General features: G+C 34.5%; 1 protein-coding gene across 1 annotated transcript in view; it reads left to right on the top strand.

Annotated features, from left to right (window-relative positions):
* LOC121487833 (phospholipid-transporting ATPase ABCA3-like) overlaps window positions 1-22383 on the top strand; it is a 147248-nt gene that overhangs the window by 120309 nt on the left and 4556 nt on the right. Inside the window, exons 23-27 of the mRNA XM_041749871.1 lie at window positions 10310-10435; window positions 10657-10851; window positions 18889-19076; window positions 19709-19879; window positions 20371-20558. Of these exons, the coding sequence (XP_041605805.1) occupies window positions 10310-10435; window positions 10657-10851; window positions 18889-19076; window positions 19709-19879; window positions 20371-20558 (868 nt within the window). The remainder of the gene's footprint in view (window positions 1-10309; window positions 10436-10656; window positions 10852-18888; window positions 19077-19708; window positions 19880-20370; window positions 20559-22383) is intronic.

Below are 22383 nucleotides of genomic sequence, written 5' to 3'. Positions count from 1 at the left end.
ACACCAATAAAAAATTAATTTATTAAAAAAATTATACTCATTCTGAGAACCTAATGCACATCTACTTCTAAAAACAACCTGTTTTGTTTGTATTCTAGTTTCTATTATCATTGCTATTTATGATTATTTTACAATTTAGACAAAGTGTAAATCAGAAAAATGTCATGACTTATCAATAAAAATTCTAATACTAGATGCAAAAAAAAAGGATGATTCCAAACAAAATCTTTTTAAGAAGGTGGGAAGGGTAGAGGGTGGTACCTGGGTGGCTCTTGCTCCTCCCCTCACTTGCTCACTCTCACTCACACTCTCTCTCAAGTAAATAACTAAATAAAAATCTTAAAAAAAAATAAAATAAAAAACTCCAAGCAAATGGAACATTAAGCCTGAAAAGCATTTATCTATATATGACTATCTTAGGTACTGGTAAAAGAAAAATCTAGGGTTCACTAGAATCTAGGGTTCACATCTTTTTTTTTTTTAATATTTTTTTTATTATTTATTTATGATAGTCATACAGAGAGAGAGAGAGAGGCAGAGACACAGGCAGAGGGAGAAGCAGGCTCCACGCACCGGGAGCCCGACGTGGGATTCGATCCCGGGTCTCCAGGATCGCGCCCTGGGCCAAAGGCAGGCGCCAAACCGCTGCGCCACCCAGGGATCCCTAGGGTTCACATCTTAAGGCTCATATATATATATATATATATATATATATATATATATATATATATGATTTTTTAAAGATTTATTTATTTTAGAAAGAGAAAATGAGGTGGGGAGGGAGCAGAGGAAGAGTGAAGCACACTCCCTGCTGAGCTCAAACTGTTGGCTCAAACTGTTGGCTGCTCAACTAAGTGAGCCACCCAGGTGCCCCAGAAATATATTTTTTAAAATAAAATTTATCGAGTTTAATTTACCTTCAATAAATTGCATTTGTTTTTATTGATTATTTCAAGGAACCAAATTTTGTGTTTACTAATTTCATTTCTTGTTGGCTGTTCTCTCTTTCACTGATATTTTTGGTCTTTATTTAAAATTTGTTCTTCTTGCTACTTGCTTTTGGGTTACTTGCCTCCTAGTTTCTTTATGGAAAGACTGAAACTACAGGTTTTAGGTCTTTCTTCTTTAATAATATAAAAATTGAAAGCAAAATACTTCCCTGTGAATAGTTCTCTAGCTGTACCCTGAAAAAAATTTGATGTCTTATATTTTCACTATTATTCAAATGTTTAAGAATTTTTAAAATTTCCTATATGATTTCTTTTTTTGATGTATGGATTACTTAAAAGTCTATAAATAAATTTCAAAATATTTGGGAAGTTTCTAGATATATTAATTGTTATTGATTTCTAGTTTAATTCCTTTGTGATCAAAAAAACATACTCTATAGTAAATCCTTTTAAATTAATTGATAATTGCTATATGGCTCAGCATATGATCAATCTTGGTGATGTGTTTATGTGAAATAAATGTGTATTTTGCATGTTAGTTGTAATGTTCTATAAATATCAATTAGGTTATGATGGTTGATTGGATTGTTTATATTACCTAGTTTCTAACTGATATTTTTGTTAGATTTATCTTTCAATTGCTGAGAAAAGAGTGTAAAATCTCCAATCCTGGTTGTAGGTTTATTTCTCCCTTTAATTCTGTCATATTTTAAAAATACATTTTGAATATCACTAAGCTAATAAATATTATTACATGTCTTTCTGATTAATTGAATTAGAGTATTGCTGATAATGACATATATCTCTGCTAATATTCTTTGTCTTAAAGTCTATTTCCTGTGAAATTAATGTGGCACCTTCACTCTTGTATGTACTATTTCATGGTATGTCATTTCACATACATTTATTTTCAAAATTCTGTCTTTACATTTAAAGTGGCTTGCTGTAAACAGCATGTGATTGGGTCCTAACTTTTTGTCTATTCTAATAATCTCTGACTTTTCAATTTGAGCAGTTAGTCCTTCATTGATAAATTTGTATTTCTATCGACCACATATATTATTTGTCTTCTGTTTGCCCCTTCAGGTTTTTGTCTCTCTGCTTTCCCATTTCTGCCTTAATTTGGATTAATTGAATATATTTGGAATTCTATTTCATTTTTTAAAAGATTTTATTCATTTATTTGAGAGGAAGAGAGAGAGAAAAAAAGCAAGATGAATGAGAGGGAAAAGCAGAGGGAGAAGCAGACTCCCTGCTGAGCAGGAGCCTGACTGGGTCTTGATCCCAGGACCCTGGAATCTTGACCTGAGCCCAAGGCAGAAGCTTAATGAATTGAGCCACCCAGGCGCCTCTGGAACTCTATTTTAATTTTTCAATTTACTCTAGCTTTACTTCTATATTTATTTTTAGTGGTCAATGCAGGGTTTACAAAATATATAGTTAATTTTTCATAGTCTATTTCATATTGTGAAATGTAGTAATTGTGAAAGCATAAATGTCCATTTCTATCCTTCACTGTTTTTAATGCTATAGTTGGTGTGTGTCTTACATCTCTATATGTCATTATGTTATTAACCATGAAAAATAATACTATATTTTGCTTTAGTACATTATGCATTTCAAAGTAACCAATAGGGGAAATGATTTTATACTTACCTAGTATTTAGCATCTCTGTTGCTATTCATTCTTTCCTGAACATATGAGTTTCCCTCTGTTATGATTTTCCTTTACACTGAAAACTTATTTAACAATTTATTTTAGTTAGAGAAGGACTATGTTAGTCTTCTTTTATCTGAAAATGTCTTTATTTATCTTCATTCTTGGAGTGTATTTTGCTTTCTTTAGAAGCCTAGGTTGATAGTTGGGTTTTTTCTTGGCACTCTACCATGTCATTTGGTTATCTTCTGGCTTCTTTTAATTCAAATGAAAAGACACCAATCACTCAAATTGTTTTCTCTTGTGCGTATTGCATTGCTTTTTTGTTTTGTTTTGTTTTGTTTTTTGCTGTTTTTAAAAGTTTATCATTATCTTTGGTTTCCATCAGTTTGACTGTGATCTACCAAGGCATGATGCCAATTTGGCTAAGCCAGAACCTTATTTGCTGGAATCCCCTTCCCTGTATTATCCCAGTTTAGAGTTGGTAAGGAAAGAAGTCCACATGAGATTTGGAAGGCAGAATTGAAGCAGACTTCTTATACTCAGTCTTAAAGCAGCACAACTTTCTCCTTAACTTCTCCACTCCAAACTGCATCAGCATCCAACATAAATCAAGACACAATTGTTTACTTAGGCTAGGTCGGGGAATGGCAGTGTCATCTCCCATAATTTTATTCTTTTTTTTTCCAAGTACTTGTTCATTTTATTGCTGTTTGATAAAGTGATGAATATCTAGCAATTCATTTTACTGCATTTTTCCTGTACATATGTTTGTATCTTATTTATTTTTATTAAGTTTTTAATTTTAATCCCAGTATAGTTAAATACAGTGTTATATTAGTTTCAGGTATACAATATAGTGACTCAAATATTCCATGCCTCACTCAGTGCTCATCATGGTAAGTTTACTCTTAATTGCCTTCACTTATTTTTCTCATTCCCCCCACCCACCTCCTTTCTGGTAAGCACCAGTTTTTTCTCTATAGGTAAGAGAAAGTTTCTTGGTTTGTCTCTTTCTCTTTTTTTGTTTTGTTTCTCAAATTCCACATATAAGTGAAATCATATGGTATTTATCTTTCTCTGACTTAGTATACTTAGCATTATTCTCTCTAGCTCCATCCATATTGTTGCAAATGGCAAGATTCCATTTTTTTATGGTTGAGTAATATTCCATTGGCTGAATAGTTCAGATGGACTGTCTGTATAGTAATGGATGGATTTGCTTTTTCATATTTGTTGACACTTCCTCCATGGCCCATTTATCACCAGCATCCTGTTTCCTCCTTTATTGAAGATTCATTGACCATGTAACTGTGGGTTTATTTTGGGGTTTTCTATTTTGTTCTGTCAATCTATGTGTCTGTTTTTGTGCCAGTACCATATCGTTTTAATTAGTCAAGCTTTGTAATGTAACATGAAGTCTGTAACTGTGATATCCAGTTTTGTTTTATTTTGAAGATTGTTTTGACTACTCAGGGTCTTTGTGGTACTGTACAAATATTTGGATTATTTGTTCTAGTTCTGTGAAAAAAAATTTGTTGTTATTTGATAGGAATTACAGTAAGCATCATAGATTGCTCTGGGTACTATAGACACTTTAACAATATTTGTTCTTCCAAATAATGGGCATGGAATGTCTTTTCAATTTTTTGTGTCATCTTTAATTTTTTCATCAATGTTTTATAGAATTCCAAGTACAGGTCTCCCATGATTGAATTCTTATAACATTTATAGTTCTTATAGTTGCCTGTAAATAGCATGGATGTTTTTGCCTCAGTTTATGTTTATGAATAAAGATTATATTTTATGGGATGCCTGAGTGGCTTAGCGGTTGAGTGCCTACCTTTTTTTCCCTGACTGTATGGCAGTATGTTTTTTTTTCTTCCTTTGCCCATAAGTTTTTGTAACTTCACCAACATATATCATATTATGCATTTCAATATTCTTTTTCTCTGGGACATGATTTCTTTCATTTCAAAGTTAGTCATCTAAGTTTTACCATCTTTGAATTTTGACAAATATTTACAGTTGTGAAACCATTACAATCTCACCATAATCGAAATATACAATATTTCCATCATATCAGGAATTTTCCTTTGCAAGGAGCTCTTAGTCTTCTGAGGTTCAGAGTATCTATGGTAATGTCCCATTATTCATTCTTCACATTAGTAATTTTTTTTATTGATCAGTTAAGCTAAAATTTATTGAATTTTATAGATATTTTACATAACCCACTTTTGGGTTCATTGATTTTTTCCTTCTATTATTTCTATTTCCAACATCACTGTATTAGCTCATGCCATTATTATCTCTTTCTGCTTATTAGAGATTTACTTGTATTCTTTTATTTTTATTTCTGTTTTTTTCCAGTAGAAGTTGGATCAATGAGACTTTTTCCTTTTCAAGACTATTCTTTTTAATATAAATATTTGATGATATAAATATCTCCCTATCACTGCTTTAGGTGCATCTCATAAATTTTGACATACCATGTTTTCATTCTCTTCAAAACATTTCCTAATATCTTTTGTGATTCCTTTCTTGGTGCATGAGGTATTTTTAAAGTGTGTTGTTTAATTTCTAACTATTTCAAAATTTTACAGATATTTGTTGCTGGAGTACATATTCTTCTGTCTTCATAAATCTATGAAAACTTGTTTCATGGCCCAGAACATGCCCTATCTTGGCAAATGTTCCTTTACTTGAAAGAATGCATATTCTGCTCCTATTGTATGCAGTGTTTTTTAACTGTGAACTAGATAAAGTTGTTTAATAATGTTGTTCAACTTTTCTACATTTTACTGTTTCTTTTTTCATTAACCTGTTGTGCCAGTTTTCAAGAGATTAGCGTTAAAGACTCTAAGGATGGATGGCAATGAATTTGTCTATTTCTCCTCTTTTTCTTTTTTCTTTTTTTTTGGGGGGGGTTGGGCCTTATTTGTTTAGAGTCTAAATTTTAGGTGCACCTGCACTTAATATTTTTATGTCCTCTTGATGAATTGACCCTTTATCATTATGTAACTGCCATTTAAAAAAATTTCTGTTGATATTCCTTGTTCCGTAATATACTTTGTCTGATATTACTCTGCCAATTTTTTCATGTAATTTGCATGATGTGTTTTTTGTCATTTGACCTTCAACCTCTGTATATTACTATATTTGATATGAGTTCCTTATAGATAGCATAGTTCATTTTGTTTTGTTTTTTATTCAATCTGACAATCTCTATATTTTAATCGAATTTAGACTATTCTTTTTTTTAGACTTTATTCTTAATGTAATTTGTTATATGGTTGGGTTTAAATTTATCAACTTGCTATTTATTTTCTTTCACATCTATACTTTATTTTTTCGTTTCATGTCTTTTTTTAGATTAGCAGTATTTTTATGATTCAAATGCATCTCTGCTACTAATTGATTAGATTGAGCCTCTTGGTTTTAGCAATGTAAACTTTTCCAAACCATGTGCACATAATATTTTCCATTATTCAAGTCTTTTTCAATTTCTTTCATTGTCTTTTAGTTCTCAGTGTACAAGAATTTCACCTTCATGGTTAAATTTATTCCAAGGTATTTTATTCTTTCTGACACAATTATAAATGGGATTGTTTTCTTAATTTTTCTTTCTGATAGATCATTATTGTGTGTAGAAATGCAATGGGTTTTTAAACACTGATTTTGTAAACTGAAACTTCACTGAATTCATTTATTAGTTCTCTTTCTTATGATTTTATCTCCTTTTGAACTCCTTTATTCATGTTGTTTCCTAATTTCATTAAATTGTCTATTTGTGTTCTCTTATAGCTCACTGAACTTCTTTAAAACAATTATTTTGAATTATTTTGTCAGGTAATTTTTAAATCTACATTTCTTTGGGATAAGTTACATGAAGTTCATTGTGTTCCTTTAGTGGTGTCATATTTTGTGTTCAAATTTTTGTTGTTGTTCCTTTATTTTTTTTGCGTGTGTTCCTTGTAGCCTTGTATATATGTCTGTGCATTTAGGAACAGTCACCTCTTCTAAACTTTATAGACTGACTTAGGTGGGGAAAGATCTTTACCTATGTGTGAGTGTGAGGGCACCAGGTGGGTGGGGTATGGCATCTCTGGTTCTGATTTCAGTGGGGTACAGCAGTATCTCTGGCTCAGGGTGTTGGGGTGAATAGTGGCATAAGCTCTGGACTGTTCCATCAGCTGAGTTTAGCATTATTGAAGACTGCAAACATCTTTGACACTGAAGGCTTTAGTGTCTCTTAGCAGTAGTAAGGGCTGCTGTTACTAATAACAATGGCTGCTGGGACCTTCTTGCTCTACTTTTCTCTCAAGGAGGGAGGTTGTGAACAAAGAGATTCTTCTTGGTACCAAGGTGTGCTAAGCTGAGGAATGGGTTGATGTGGGTAAAATGCATTCTCTACTCTTCTATATGGCCATGCCTGGATTTTTTACTCCACCAGGTTGCTGCAGCCTCTTAATTGTACTCCAGAGCTCTCCCAGGGTTATTTTCTCTGTGAATATTTGTTAAATCATTGCCTTGGTGGGGGGCTGAGGCAAGCACTGAGCCTACCTAATCCATCATCTTGCTGATATAACTCTCCACTGTTTTTTATAAAAAGTCAGGTGTTACTCTTGTTAGAAAATCTCTTATAAGTGAAAAGTGTTTACCTCTTGCTGATTTAAGATTTTCTCCTTGCTTTTGGCAGTCAGCATTTTTTCTATGTCTATGTACAGATCTATTTGTGTTTATCATACTTGGTATTCACTAAGCTATGGATGTGTAAATTAATGTTTTTCATGAAACTTGGGAAGTTCCACCATTTCTTTTAATATTTTTATGCTTCTCTTTTCCATTTGACATTCTCATTATGCATATATTGATGCCCTAAGTGGTATCTCACATTTCTCTGAGGCTTTGTTCATTTTTCTTGATTGTTTTTCTCTCCATTCTTCAGGTTTAATACTCCCTTTGTATCTATTTACTTTTCTAATTATTTTTTCCTGCCAGTTCAAATTTATTATTGAGTTCTTCTAGTGAGTTTTTCATTTTATACTTTTCAACTCCTGAACTTTCATTGAATTCTTTCTTTTATAATTTCTATCTTGTTATTGGTAATCTTTAGTTGGTAAAACACTATCATCATACTTCCCTGTACTCCTTAAAACATGGTTTCCTTTAATTTGAAAATAGTTATGACTACTTTGAAGTCTTTGTTTATTACATCTGACATCTGGTCATTTTCAAAGGTAGTTCCTATTCCTAGATCTTTTTCCTTTGTATGGAACACAGTTTCCTGTTTCTTCTTTATCATAATTTTTTGCTAAACTCTGGATATATTAAATACATATTGGTTCTGTGGGTATCACCCTTTCCCAGGGAACTTTTCTTGTTTGCTAGTTTATTTAACTGGCTGGGATGTTTCTGTGAAATCTATTTTCCTTGTAGTGTGAAGCCTCTGATATTGTTCTTCAGAGGATGCAGACCTGGACATGGAGGCATGAGCATGGAATGACGTGGTCTGAAGGTCTCTTTTTGTCTCTTTCCATGTCCAACCCAACTGTTAAGCTCTACTAACAGCTGGCGGTTTTTGTATTTCTGTCATCAATGTCCTAACACATAAGTTGCTCCATTGAGGTAACCATTAAATATGAACTTCTTTGCAGAAATAGTTTGAGGTTAGTGTTAAAGATTAGTTTCACCCCAGGAGGGCTCTTCATAGCTATGTCTTTCCCTGGTTCTTTCTAATAAAGGTAGCTAGCCTATTTATATCTCCAATGAAGCTACCAGTCATTTCGTAACTGTTTTAAATAAAAACTTCCATTGTTTTGAGACAATCTTTAGGCTTGAACTTCCCTATACTGTTTCAAATAAGGATAATTCTATAGAGGAGAACATATGAGCTCTCTGTTTTACAGTCTAACTCTAACCTTGGGTAAAATTTCTGGGCCTCACTCCAAAGTTGAGGGCAGAGATGGTGGTGTGCTTCTTTCTTGAGTGATAACACTATTTCAAAAGCTGGGTGCTCATTGGGAAACAGTAAATTCTACTCTTCTTAGCTTATCCCTCTCAGCATGAAGACTTCATCCCAAGAATGAACTCGAGTTCAATATATCATACTACACCCAAGGTAGATGATCCTCCACTTTCTGTATAGAGAATAGGTGGGAGAAGGGAACCCCAAATTCTCAATTACAGTCACCCAGAACTTTGCCTCTGCAAAATGTGAAATGCTTACATTCTTTCTCCCCCCAAGAATTTACCTGAGCCCTCAGTTGTAAAGGGTAGGGAAAAGGGAGCTTTGTATTCTTGGCTGCACCTGCTTGAAGTGAAGTTCTTTTCTGAGCAGCAAGAAGAGAGAGAAGGAGTGAGTTATGATCCAATGTCACGGGATTTCACTATTTTTACCAAGCTTAGTATATTTATTGAATAAATGCCTCTTCATTTGCTATATACCCATAGGATAATTTCCAAAGCCTTTACACAATTATTATTTAGATGATTTTACCACTTTCACTAGGGCACAGGTCCACAGATCTCTTCACATTGCCATTCTGGTAGTGTTAAAGTACTTCAAGATGAAGTCCTACTCATTTTTCCCTTTTCCTCATAAAAGAAAGTTATTCTTTAGCCTTTCAGTGTTTAACGTACTTTAATTGTGATAAATCACATTTGATTGATCTCAGCTGTAGCTGCAGTGTTTCCTGAGGCATCCGATTCTAGAAAAACCACACACTATGGAATCCAAATATTTTAATTTGTGGAAATAAAAACCAATGTGTTCTGAATTGATTAGACAAAACAGTCTTCAAAATTATGCCAAATTTCTGTTCTGCCATCTTGAGATCAGTTTCCCAAAGCTATTTGGTCTAATTAAGAGTAATAAAGAACAATATTATCTTGTAATATTTATCTTGAAAGTATAAGCCAATGAGTTTCTTAGGAAAAATCTAGTTAAGCCTTGCTGATTTTCTTGGCTTCTATTCCTTATTGATCTTTAAAAAAGTTATTTATGATTAAGTATTCATGACTGTTTTTTAGAGTTTTCCCTAAGCTCTTGGGATGATTTCCTTCACAAGATCCAAGTGACAAAAGCTATTTCCCTGAATGTTTTAGACTCTGTCTTTTAAGCAAATAGCATATGATTTCGCTCATATGTGAAATTTAAAGAACAAACTGATGAATGGGGGTGTAGAGAAAGAGACAAACCAAGAAACAGACTCTGAACTATAGAGAACAAACTGATGGTTATCAGAGGGGAGGTGGGGGAATGAGTGATAGGGATGTGCACTTGTGATGAGCAGCAAGTGTTGAATGGAAGTATTGAATCACTATATTGTACATCTGAAATTAATATTACAGTGTATGGTAACTGGAATTTTTTAAAAAACTTTAAAAAATAAATTCCATCTTTTAAAGATTTAAAGTACACATTGTAGCATGTTAATTCACAAACTTTCTACTATGTCGAATGACTTTTTCTTCCCCCTTGATCTCTACCATCATTCTTTTAATGAACTATTTATTATTCAAAATTCAGTCAAGCTCTACATGATGCTGAGGTGATATTCAAATACTTCATGGAATGACTAGAATATTCTTTTTTAATGTCTTTGAGATTATTCCGCAGTTTAGCTTTCATGAAACCACCCACTGTAGACCAGACACCTAAAGAGCATTCACTTTAATGATTCTTGTTTTGAAAATATAGAGAAAAGTGTCCAAGGAACTATCTGGAGAATCTGATGATGAAGATGTACAAAATGAAAGACAGAGAATCCTGGGGCAGCCTCAGAAGGAACTGGATTCCGCAGTGCTTATTAAGGAACTCACAAAGGTAACATCATTCACTGGCCAATATACTGGCTTTATTTATCCCTAAGAACTTGTCATTGGTGTCCATTAACTGTGGTTCTTCAGAATCTATATGTATTTTTCCAGTGAAATAGAAGAATTCTTGTGAAACTTTCTAAAATAGTGGCCATAGCAGTCTGAGGTATTTATTTATTTGATCTTCAAATACTCTTTGCTACATTGTGTTTTCTGGATTTTTTTTAGATATATTTTAAGTATCCAGTTGTTCTGGCTGTGAAAAATATCTCTGTTACAATTCAAAGGGGAGAGTGCTTTGGATTGCTTGGATTCAATGGAGCTGGAAAAACCACTACCTTCAAAATTTTGACTGGAGAAGAGACTGTTACCACTGGGGATGTGTTCATTGAGCACTTTAGCATCACTAAAAGCCTCCAAAAGGTAAGACACTATTGCAATCTAAGATATGAGAAGCTTGGTGCCTTGGGGGTACAGGTAACAGGCAGATGTTGAAGATAATAAATGGCAATCATGATAGACATTGACATTGATATTGATACTGTTGACTCAGTAGGTTCTGGGGAGAGACATAAGCTTTTGAGGAGATAGGCAACAAGAATTTAAGACAAGATTATCTTTTGTGTTCTTTGAAACCACTAGAGTAAAAGGCAAGTTGTCTCACAGTACATCTAACATATGCCAGACAAGGTGCTGTAAGGAAGGAAAGACTGGGCAGAAGAAGCGTTTCACTTATAAATGCAATTCACTTGTAACTGAGGTCTTCATGTACCTTAAAGTTCTGGAGCAGGATGGCCTTCCAGAGTGGTCCCAAATCAAGGCAAGGTACCTGTCTTTTGTATACCTGAACCAACCAGTCATTGTGTGCACATGCAACCTGGGAGAGACTGCATAACCTTGGGAAAAACTAAGTAGGAAGAAAAATTCAAGAAGAAAAAAATGGTTAGTGGCGTCAGCTTCTAGGAAATCTCAAGTGGATTTTCAAAGCCTAAATAGTATATATTGGATTTAGCAACTAGAATTTCACTGATGCTGTTAGCAAGAACTATTGTACTGTGGTCAGTTGAGTGGTAGTAATGGGAGCCTAAATGGTGCATTTCTTTCTTCTTTAATTCATAGGACATTATCATTATGACATCAGGAAGATGGGGTTGTGGGAGCCTGCATGCTCTAGGATGAACAGTATACTAGTAACAGAGGTGAAGCTAAGAATTTGGGTTAAACTTTGAATAAAGTTGGCTTTGAAGCAAAGGGAAGCATTAGAATTCACCCTAAGCTGTGAGACTGAGATAGGAGATATTTTATACATTAAACAGATTGACCACATTTATACTAGAAGGGAAAAAAATGAAATAGAGGAAGAAGTGAAGCATGATGATAGGAGGTGAATGGGTTCTTCCAGATGGTTCTTGGGGTCAGAGATTCTAAAATTCCCAGCAGGCAGTATGAAAGTACTTCAAAAAATTAAAAATATAAATATCAAACAATCTATAAATTTCACTATTATGTATTTACCCAAAGAAAATAAAAATGCAAAAAAAGAAAGAAAAGAAAAATGCTAATTCAAAAAGATATATGCACCCCTATGTTTATTGCAGAATTATTTACAGTAGCCAAGATACGGAAGCAGCCTAAGTGTCCACTGATAGATGAAGGGATAAAAAAGATGTGGTATATACAATGAAATATCACTTAGCCATAATAAAGAATGGTACCTTGCTATTTTCAACAACATGGTGGACCGAGATGGTATTACGCTAAGTGAAAGAAGTCAGACAGAAAAAAGACAAATACCATGTGATTTTACTTATAGGTGGATTCTAAAAAGCAAACAAACAAAAACAGAAACAGATTCTAGATACACAGAACGAACTGGGAGTTTCCAAGAAGGAAGGGGATAGGTGAAGGGGATTAAGAGGTACAAACTTCCAATTATAAAATAAATAAGCCATGGGGATGATAAATACAGCAAAAGGGGATATAGTCAATAATATTCTAATTACATTGTTTAGTGACAGATGGCAACTACACTTATCATGGTGAGCATTGCATAATACCAGAATTGAATCATGATATTGTAAACTAATGTTGTATGTCAACTCCATTTCAATAATAAAATTTAAAGAAAATAAGTAAAAATGGGGTATTGAAGTCTCCAACTCATATTTTTAGTTGTTTATCTCCCTTCAAGTCTATTGTTGTTTTCTTTATATACATTGGAGTTCTGATATTTGGAGCATAGATGTGTATAACTGTTATATCTTCATGGTAAATCAATCCTTTAATTGATATATAATATTGTATTTGTCCCTGTCATAGTTATTGACTTTAGGTCTATTTTGTCTGATAATATTATAGCCATCCAGCTTTTTCAGGCACTATTTGCATGAAATTTTTTTCCTGTCCTTTTTAACTCTTAACCTATTTGTGTCCTTAAACACAAGTGAGTCTCTGACTAGATAGTATATATTTGGATCACGTTTGTTTGTTTGTTTTTAATTCATTTTGCCAATATATGCCTTTTGATTGGGGAATTAAATCCATTTACATTTAAAGTAATTACTGATTGAGGTGCACCAGAGTGACTCTGTTAGGTGTCTGCCTTTGTCTGCTGAGGTCATGATCCTAGGTCCTGAGATCGAGCTCTGTGTTGGGCTCACCGCTCCCCAGGGGAGTCTGCTTCTCCCTCTCTTTTTGCTCCTCCCCCCAACTTGTGCTCTGTCTCTCTAATAGATAAATACAATCTTTTAAAAAAAATAATGTAATTACTAATAGAGAAAGACTTTTGCCATTTCTTGTTTTCTATATCTCCTATCTACGTTTTTTGTCCCTAATTTCCTCTGTTACTGCCTTACATTGTGTTTAGTTGATTTTTTTTTTTTTTTTGGTAGTTTCATGTTTTGGTACAATTTATTTCTTTTTGTGTACAAAAGAAATACAGATATTTTCTTTGTGATTACCATTGGGATTTCATCTAACATCCTAAAGTTGTAACAATCTCTTTTGAATTGATAGCAACTGAAATTCAATCATGCACAAAACTCTACTTCTATACACCTCTGTTCCCATGTCTACACTTGGTCACTGTTGTCACAAATTACATCTTTATACTTTGTGTACCATTAAATATTATTTTATGCATTTGCCTTTTCAATACTGTATATAATAAAGTCATTAATCAAAATTATAATAATTCTAGTTTTTATATGTGCCACTGTCCTTTGCTTTATCAGAGATCTTTATCTCTTCACATGGCTTCAATTTACTTCCTAGTATCCTTTAATTTCAATGTAAAGGATTGTTTTTAGCATTTACTGTAGGGTGGATCTGATGGTAAAAATCTCCCTCATCTTTTATTTATTGAGGAATTTATTTCTCCTTATTTTTGAAGGATAGTTTTGTTGGTATAGAATTCTTGGATGATGTTTTTTTTCCACTTTAAATGTATCATTCCACCACCTTCCAGCCTCAAAAGTTTCTGCTGAGGGATCCCTGGGTGGCACAGCGGTTTAGCGCCTGCCTTTGGCCCGGGGCGTGATCCTGGAGACCCGGGATCGAATCCCACGTCGGGCTCCCAGTGCATGGAGCCTGCTTCTCCCTCTGCCTATGTCTCTGCCCCTCTCTCTCTCTGTGTGTGACTATCATAAATAAATAAAAAAATTTTTTTTAAAAAAAGTTTCTGCTGAGGGGCCCCCTGAGTGGATCAGTAAGTTAAGCATCCAACTCTTGATTTTGACCGAGATTTGACTTCAGGATCCTAGGATAGAGCCCTGTATCGGGCTCTATGCTCAGTGGGGACTTTGCTTGAGAATTTTCTCTCTCCCTCTCTCTCTGCCCCTCTCCCTGCTCATGCTCACTCTCTCTCAGATTAATTTTTTGATTAAAAAATTTAAATTATAGATGAATTGAGGAATTAGCTTATTTTTACATAAAAATGCTGGGATTTTAAGTGGGATTCCAGAATATTGATATATTTATAGTGAATATATGTTTCTATGTATTGGGTCTCATTAAATCTCTCAAACTAATGGTTTTAAAGTTTTACAGAGATAATACACTACTAGAGTTCAGCTTGTTTGGATATAAGATCAAGAAACAATAAGACTGTGCAATTTATTTCTATACATATTGTTTTCATATTAAATTAATTGATTTTACATTTTATTATTTGCTGATGGTCTATTGAGTATATAGAGTATCATTTTTAAAAATGATTTACTTATTTATTTTAGAGAGTGTGTGTGTGTGAGCAGAGGGAGGGGCAGAGAGAGGGGGACAGAAGCAGACTCCACACAGAACATAGAGCCAGATGTGGGCCTGGATCCCAGGACCCTGAGATTCATGACCTCAGCCCAAATCAAGAGCCCAATGCTTAACCAACCGAGCCACCCAGACACACTGAGTGCAATTGATTTTTAAATATTGAACTTCTAATCAACAAAATTACCAAATTCTCTTAATTCTAATATTTATCTAGAAATTATGTTGGAATTTTTACTTTTAAATCATGACTGCTGCAGATAACAAGGGCTTATTTTCCTTTCTAATCATATGCTTTTTTCCTTTGCCTTATTGCAATGGCTAGAACCTCTCCTCAGCATGGAATAGAAATGGTAGTTGCAGATTCTCAATCTGAAACTCACAGGCAAACTTTCTTATTCATGTTTTGTTTTTACCTGTAAATGCCTCTTATTTACCCTAATTGGCAAAAAGATATTTTCATTGTGTATAGAATTTAAGGTTTGCCATTATTTTTCTTTAGCAAATTCATCTGTTGTTTCACTATCATCTAGTTTCCATCACTACTTTTGAGAAATTAGCTCAGTCTGGTACTCCTTTATAGATAATATTTCTTTTCTCTGTAGTTACCTTTTAAATTTTTCTCTTTGTTATATATATGCTTCATTATGAAATATTTAGATCTGAGTATTTTAAAATTTTGTCCTTCTTGGAATGTGTTGACATACCTCAATTAATCAGTTGGTGTCTTTAATTAGTTCTGGGTCATTTTAACTTATGATTTCTTCAAATATTTCTCCTGTTCTTTCTTTCTCTCCTGCAACTTCAGCTATCCAGATAGTTCCAGTCTATCCATATCTCTCATTTTCTCACTTCCCCATTTTTAATTTTTGTGCTGCATCCTAGATACTTTCATATTACCTAATCTCCAGGATAATTTCTTCCATTGTCATTAAATTGCTATCAAATGCATCCACAAAGCTTGTAATATGCTTTATTTATTTATTTACTTACTTACTCATTTTTAATATTTAGACATTATATATAGTTCATTCCCAAAATATCCAGGTGCCTTTATACTTTTCTTTTTCATAAAGATATTTTTAATTTTAATTCCAGTATGGAATTTAATTTTAATTCCAGCATACAATATAATATTAGTTTCAGGTGAACAATATAGTGATTCAACAATTCCATACATTACTCAGTGCTCATCATGATAAGTGTACTTCTCACCTCTATCACCTATTTCACTCATCCTCCACCCACCTCCCCTCTGATAATCATCAGTTTGTCCTCTATAGTTAAGAGTCTGTTTCTTGGTTTGTCTCTCTCCTTCTTTTCCCCTTTGTCTGTTTGTTTCTTAACTTCTGCAAATGGAGTGAAATCATATGGTATTTGTTTTTCTGTGACTTATTTCACTTAGCATTATACTCTCTAGATCCATCCATGTTTTTGCAAATGGCAAGATTTCATTCTTTTTATGGTTGAGTAATCTTTATATATATATATTCATAAATCAATGGACACTTGGGCTGCTTCCATAATTTGGCTATTGTAAAGAATGCTACAATGAATATTGGGGTGCATTTATCCATTTGAATAATGTTTTTCTATAAATAACTGTACTAGTAGTAGTAGAATTAACTGAATAATAGGGTAGTTCTACTTTTAATTTTTTGAGGAACCTCCATACTGTTTCCCAGAGTGACTATAACAGTTTTCAATCCTACCAACAGTGCAGGAGGTTTTCCTTTCTCCACACCCTCACCAACACCTGTTGTTTCTTGTGTTGTTGATTTTAAGCCATCCTGACAGGTATGAGGTGATATCTTACTGTAGTTTTGATTTACATTTCCCTGATAATAAGTGATATTGAGCATCTTTTCGTGTGTCTTTTAGCTGTTTTCTTTGAAGAAATGCCTGTTCATGTCTTCTACCCATTTTTAAATTGGATTATTTGGTTTTGGGGTGTTGAGTTTTATAAGTTCTTTACATATTTTGGATACTAAATCTTTATTGTATATGTCATTTGCAAATATTTTCTCCCATTCAGTAGGCAGTCTTTTAGTTTTGTTGATGTTTCCTTCATTGTGCAGAAGCTTTCAATTTTGAAAATAAAAGCAAAATAGCTTATTTTTGCTTTTATTTCCCGTCTCAAGAGACATATCTAGAAAAATATTCTATGGCCAAAGCAGAGGAATTACTGCCTGTGTTCTCTTCTAGGATTTTTATTGTTTCACGTCTCACATTAAGTCTTTAATCCATTTTTTTAAAATTTTTGTGTATGGTGAAAGGAAGTAGTCGAGTTTCATTCTTTTACATGTGGATGCCCAGTTTTCCCAACACCATTTGTTTTTTTTTCTTTTTAATAAATTAATTTTTATTGGTGTACAATTTACCAACATACAGAAAAACACCCAGTGCTCATCCCGTCAAGTGTCCCCCTCAGTGCCCGTCACCCATTCCCCCCCACCCCCCACCCTCCTCCCCTTCCACCACCCCTAGTTCGTTTCCCAGAGTTAGGAGTCTTTATGTTCTGTCTCCCTTTCTGATATTTCCCACACATTTCTTCTCCCTTCCCTTATACTCCCTTTCACTATTATTTATATTCCCCAAATGAATGAGAACATACACTGTTTGTCCCTCTCCGATTGACTTATTTCACTCAGCATAATACCCTCCAGTTCCATCCATGTTGAAGCAAATGGTGGGTATTTGTCGTTTCTAATGGCTGAGTAATATTCCATTGTATACATAAACCACATCTTCTTTATCCATTCATCTTTCGATGGACACCGAGGCTCCTTCCACAGTTTGGCTATTGTGGACATTGCTGCTAGAAACATCGGGGTGAAGGTGTCCCGGCGTTTCATTGCATCTGAGTCTTTGGGGTAAATCCCCAACAGTGCAACTGCTGGGTCGTAGGGCAGGTCTATTTTTAACTCTTTGAGGAACCTCCACACAGTTTTCCAGAGTGGCTGCACCAGTTCACATTCCCACCAACAGTGTAAGAGGGTTCCCTTTTCTCTGCATCCTCTCCAACATTTGTTGTTTCCTGCCTTGTTAATTTTCCCCATTCTCACTGGTGTGAGGTGGTATCTCATTGCCCAACCATTTGTTGAATAGACTGGAGACTGTTTTTGTCCCATTGCATATTCTTGCCTCTTTTGTCAAAGATTAACTGACCATATAATTATGGGCTTTCTATCCTGTTGCATTGATATATGTGTTTATATTTGTGCCAGTACCATACTATTTTGATTACTACAGCTTTGTAGTACAGCTTGGAATCTGGAATTGTGATACCTCCAGCTTCATTTTTTCTCATGAATACGTTTTTGAGTTTTTAAAATTTATTTGAACATAATAAGCACACTCACTTGTGTATCTGATCTGATAATCCCAATATCTGAAGTCACTTCAATTATGTTTCAGGTGAGTATTGTTTCTACTGATGGCATTCATGGTATCTTTTTTCTTTGTTCACTGAGTTATAGTTATATGCAGCTCATTTACTTTCAAAATTATATGGGAGAATAATTTTATATCTAGAATAGAAGAAAGGGTTTGTTTTGATTTCTGCCAAGAGACTAGGGGTGTAAATGGTCTGAGATTATTGTAAATTAATTAATAAAATCTCAAAGAAAAAGGTATGAATTTTAATTATTTAGAATAATTTTAATTATTTTTAATTTTAATGAATTTTAATAAAATAATGTTATCTTTTTCTCTCATCTATGTGCATCTGAAAGCAAATCCATAAAAGGTTTGGTTATTGGCAAAGCAACACTCATTGCATTCTTCTGTTTGTGGGAGTGGGGAAAGGTTTTGCTTCTGGTTCAGCCTTACTGTGAAACAAGATCTACACGCGGCTGCACAGGTTGTGCAATGCAAAAATTTCCATGGTGGTCATGCCCTTTAGAGTTTCTTATTAATGAGTGCAGAATCTCATATTCTAATAGTCCTCCAAATTCTGTGGACTCTGGGATTTTATTTTAATCTTTCATTCTTAAGATCATTAAAGCCAAGTTGAGGAACCTGTCATTGCAGCATTTTACAATAGATCCAGCAGCTATCATTGTGTAGCCTTTAGAAAAGAAAGATCCTTGGTAGGACTCTTAGAGACATGGCCTGGAGGACTGTGGTCTTCTATCTTATCCAGGGATGCTCAGCGGGATAGAGGACTTGAGTCCTTATTAAGACAATTCTCATTATCAGGTGAAGTCAAGAGTTGGCTATTGTCCTCAGTCTGATGCATTGCTGGAATACATGACTGGCCGGGAAATAATGATCATGTATGCCAGATCATGGGGGGTTTCTGAGCCCCAGATTCAGCTGTATGTGAATAGATGGTTGAGTTCAATGCAACTGGAACCTCATGCTGACAAGCTTATTGGAACCTATAGGTGAGTCATTTCATTATGATGATCTTTTTGATGCTGCTGTTTTTTTTGTTTTTTTTTTTTTTGATGCTGCTGTTAATGTTGAGATGCTTCCCTATGTTTCTGGTGTTTGAAATAAATACGCACAACTCCAGGTTAAGTCCCTCTGTCACACAATTATCTAATTGTAAAACTGTATCATGGGTTGTTAGGTTTTAGATAATAGTAATAAAACAGATCAATGTCGTTCCGTGTCTTTCCTTTGCAGAGATTAAACTAAAGCTCCTACTTAAACTATAGCCTCTAAATATCAAAAGGGATTACATTATTCGTTCTAGTGTCCATTAGACTCTTTGTCTCCCAAGAAAGGAGGAATCTATGCTCTTTGAATTATAGTAGATTTATATACTTGGGAAATTATGGTACCCTAAGCACAAGTAAATAAATGCCACTGACAATGTACTTCTAAAATCAGTTACATAAAAGTCACTCATCTACATTTCAAATGAAAATCAATTGATATATACACCTGTACTGGGCCTGCTAACTTATTGAAGTACAACTAACCAGCATTGTGGAATTCCATGTTACATGTTTGATGATATGTTTGTATAACTTCTTTCCCCTAAATTTTCTCTCCTTCTATGACCATAAAGTGGAGGAACCAAACGCAGGCTGAGCACTGCTATTGCTCTAATGGGAAAGTCCTCAGTCATTTTGCTGGATGAGCCATCAGCTGGCATGGACCCTGAAGCCCGACGCCTGCTCTGGGATGCTGTGACACGGACGCGTGAAAGTGGCAAAGCCATCATTATAACTTCCCACAGGTGTGGCTCATTTGGAGGCTTGAATGAGGATTTGCAAGTATTGTAGTGGGTATAAATGAGAAATGAGAATAAATATGCTTAGGTATGTGAGTTCCTCCTTAATCCTAATGAATGGGATGACCAAAAATCCTCAATTGAGTTAAATAATTAAGAGTGGGGAAAGAGCAGGAACTTCAGGAGATGTTGTGTTTGGGGATTTGTACTCTACTACTAATTGTTTGAAAATTTTTCACTTTCCAACTATGATCTCTGTGATTAGCAAATTCCATTTCACATTGAAAACAGAGTCACACTGGGTGACAGGCACTGAGGGGGGCACTTGATGGGATGAGCACTGGGTGTTATTCTATATGTTGGCAAATTGAACACCAATAAAAAATAAATTTATAAATAAAAAAAAAGAAAGAAAACAGAGTCACAAAATCCTGGCTCCGTTTGAATTATAGACTGTCCTCCAAAACAGAACTTTTTATGTTATCATGTTTTGCTAGAATGGAGGAATGTGATGCCTTCTGTACCAGGCTGGCCATCATGGTGCAGGGAAAGTTCCTGTGCCTAGGCAGCCCTCAGCACCTCAAAAACAAGTTTGGCAACATTTACATCCTGAAGGTCAAGGTCAAGAACGATGTACAGGATAAACTGGAGGATTTAAAATATTTCATCACACTAACATTCCCAGGTAAATTAAATTGAGCTAACATTTATAGGGATGTATTAAGTCATGTGTTTTTTTAATTTCACCATCCATATGTTTTATGTCTTCAATAACTATTTCCTGAGGGTTATAGGTATTTATTGATCTTCCATACTGAATTCCTTTTGAGAATCCTTCTTTCTATAGGTTCTTAGCATAATAAGGCATATATAACAAAAGCGAAAGCATACATACAAAAAGGTTCTCACTTAGTCCTCGTATCGTTTTAATTAAGGCAGCTTTGGATTTGTGCTGTCAATATAAATTATATTGCTAAAGTTATATTTTTTAGTACAATTCTCAATTATTTTCACATATTACCTATGCAAAGTTTTAAGGCTTCTTCTCCACCTAAGCATGTATCCCTAGTCTTTTGATGTCACAGCCAGGATATGGTATAGAAATGCAAACAAGAACCACTAAGTTTTTCTCTTCTCTCAAAACTAGTTCTGCTTCTGCAGCTAAATTCAACAAGCACCTCTCTGCCTACATGGTGTATAATACCAGAGATGGCAACTATTTCTTTCTGTCTTTTACCTCTCTTTCCTAAACATAAAGCAGAAGCATGGCAAAGATTTTAATAATGCTGATTTTTCATCTTACTTTTCATTTTGTTAGGCTGAGCAAAATATAATGAAGTTCTCACGTATCAGGCTAAGGAGTTTATCTTCCAGGCAATGGAAAATAGCATGATTGATTACGCAGTAGGAACAGAGATCAGAAACTAGATAAGAAATGAATGGAAGAGCAGATTGGAGAACAGATATATGGGAAAATAATTACCTCAGTGTTGGTCATAGTGATTGTGATATTCCTATGACGCATGCATTAAGAAGTGCAATACTCATCTAATGTATTCATTCAGAACATATTTTTGAGTACTTACTCTATCAGACTTCTATTCCATGTGGTGTCTAAATTACCACAAAGAGAAGCCATGACCAAAAATCCTCACTTACTGTGTGCTCTCCCAGCTCTGCTTGAAGGAAGGACACTAAATACTGACCCAAGACCTGTCCTTGAGGATGTGGACACAGAGGTTTAATGGGAATGTGGGTTCGAGACACATTCTCAACTGTCAGGTAGTTGTTGCCCCATTCTTCCTCACATCATTCTGGAGCAAATACCTATTCAAATATGACAGCATCAAGAAGGAACTGCCATGGAACCTACACTTAAATGTTGATTTTTAAATAGAATAAATATATCGCAAGCAAAAGTCATCTAGAATGTATACTTTAAAGAGGATTTACCACAATAATCAGATATTTAGAGTAAATAATTCTACATAAACCCAAGGAAATTCAAGTGACCTTGTGTTCCTTTTTTAAAATGTAAAGATGGGGATCCCTGGGTGGCGCAGTGGTTCGGCGCCTGCCTTTGGCCCAGGGCGCGATCCTGGAGACCCGGGATCGAATCCCACATCGGGCTCCCGGTGCATGGAGCCTGCTTCTCCCTCTGCCTGCGTCTCTGCCTCTCTCTCTCTCTCTGTGACTATCATAAATAAATAATAATAAAAAAAAATTTTAAATGTAAATATGATTCTATTTCTACAACATGGAAGAGTATATATTCTGAAAAGTACTCCTGGTAAAAATGAAACTAGAAAATGGTAAAAATTAAAACAAATACATCTTTAATGCAATAATTGGCTTACACACAAAAGAGAAAAAAATTTAACAGCAGAAAACAAGAAAAAAAAAGAAAAAAACAAAAAAAGAAAATGGTGAGCAGTTAGACAAAGCTAATTGTGGAAGTAAATGCCATTGTAGCACTGAGATCAGTGATGAAGCTCTGGACCTTCTTCAGG

This window comes from Vulpes lagopus, chromosome 3 (genome assembly GCF_018345385.1).
Source record: "Vulpes lagopus strain Blue_001 chromosome 3, ASM1834538v1, whole genome shotgun sequence".
In the NCBI taxonomy this organism is placed as follows: domain Eukaryota; kingdom Metazoa; phylum Chordata; class Mammalia; order Carnivora; family Canidae; genus Vulpes; species Vulpes lagopus.
The sequence above is the reverse complement of the archived record's forward strand: the minus strand, read 5'-3'. Positions and strand labels throughout refer to the sequence as shown.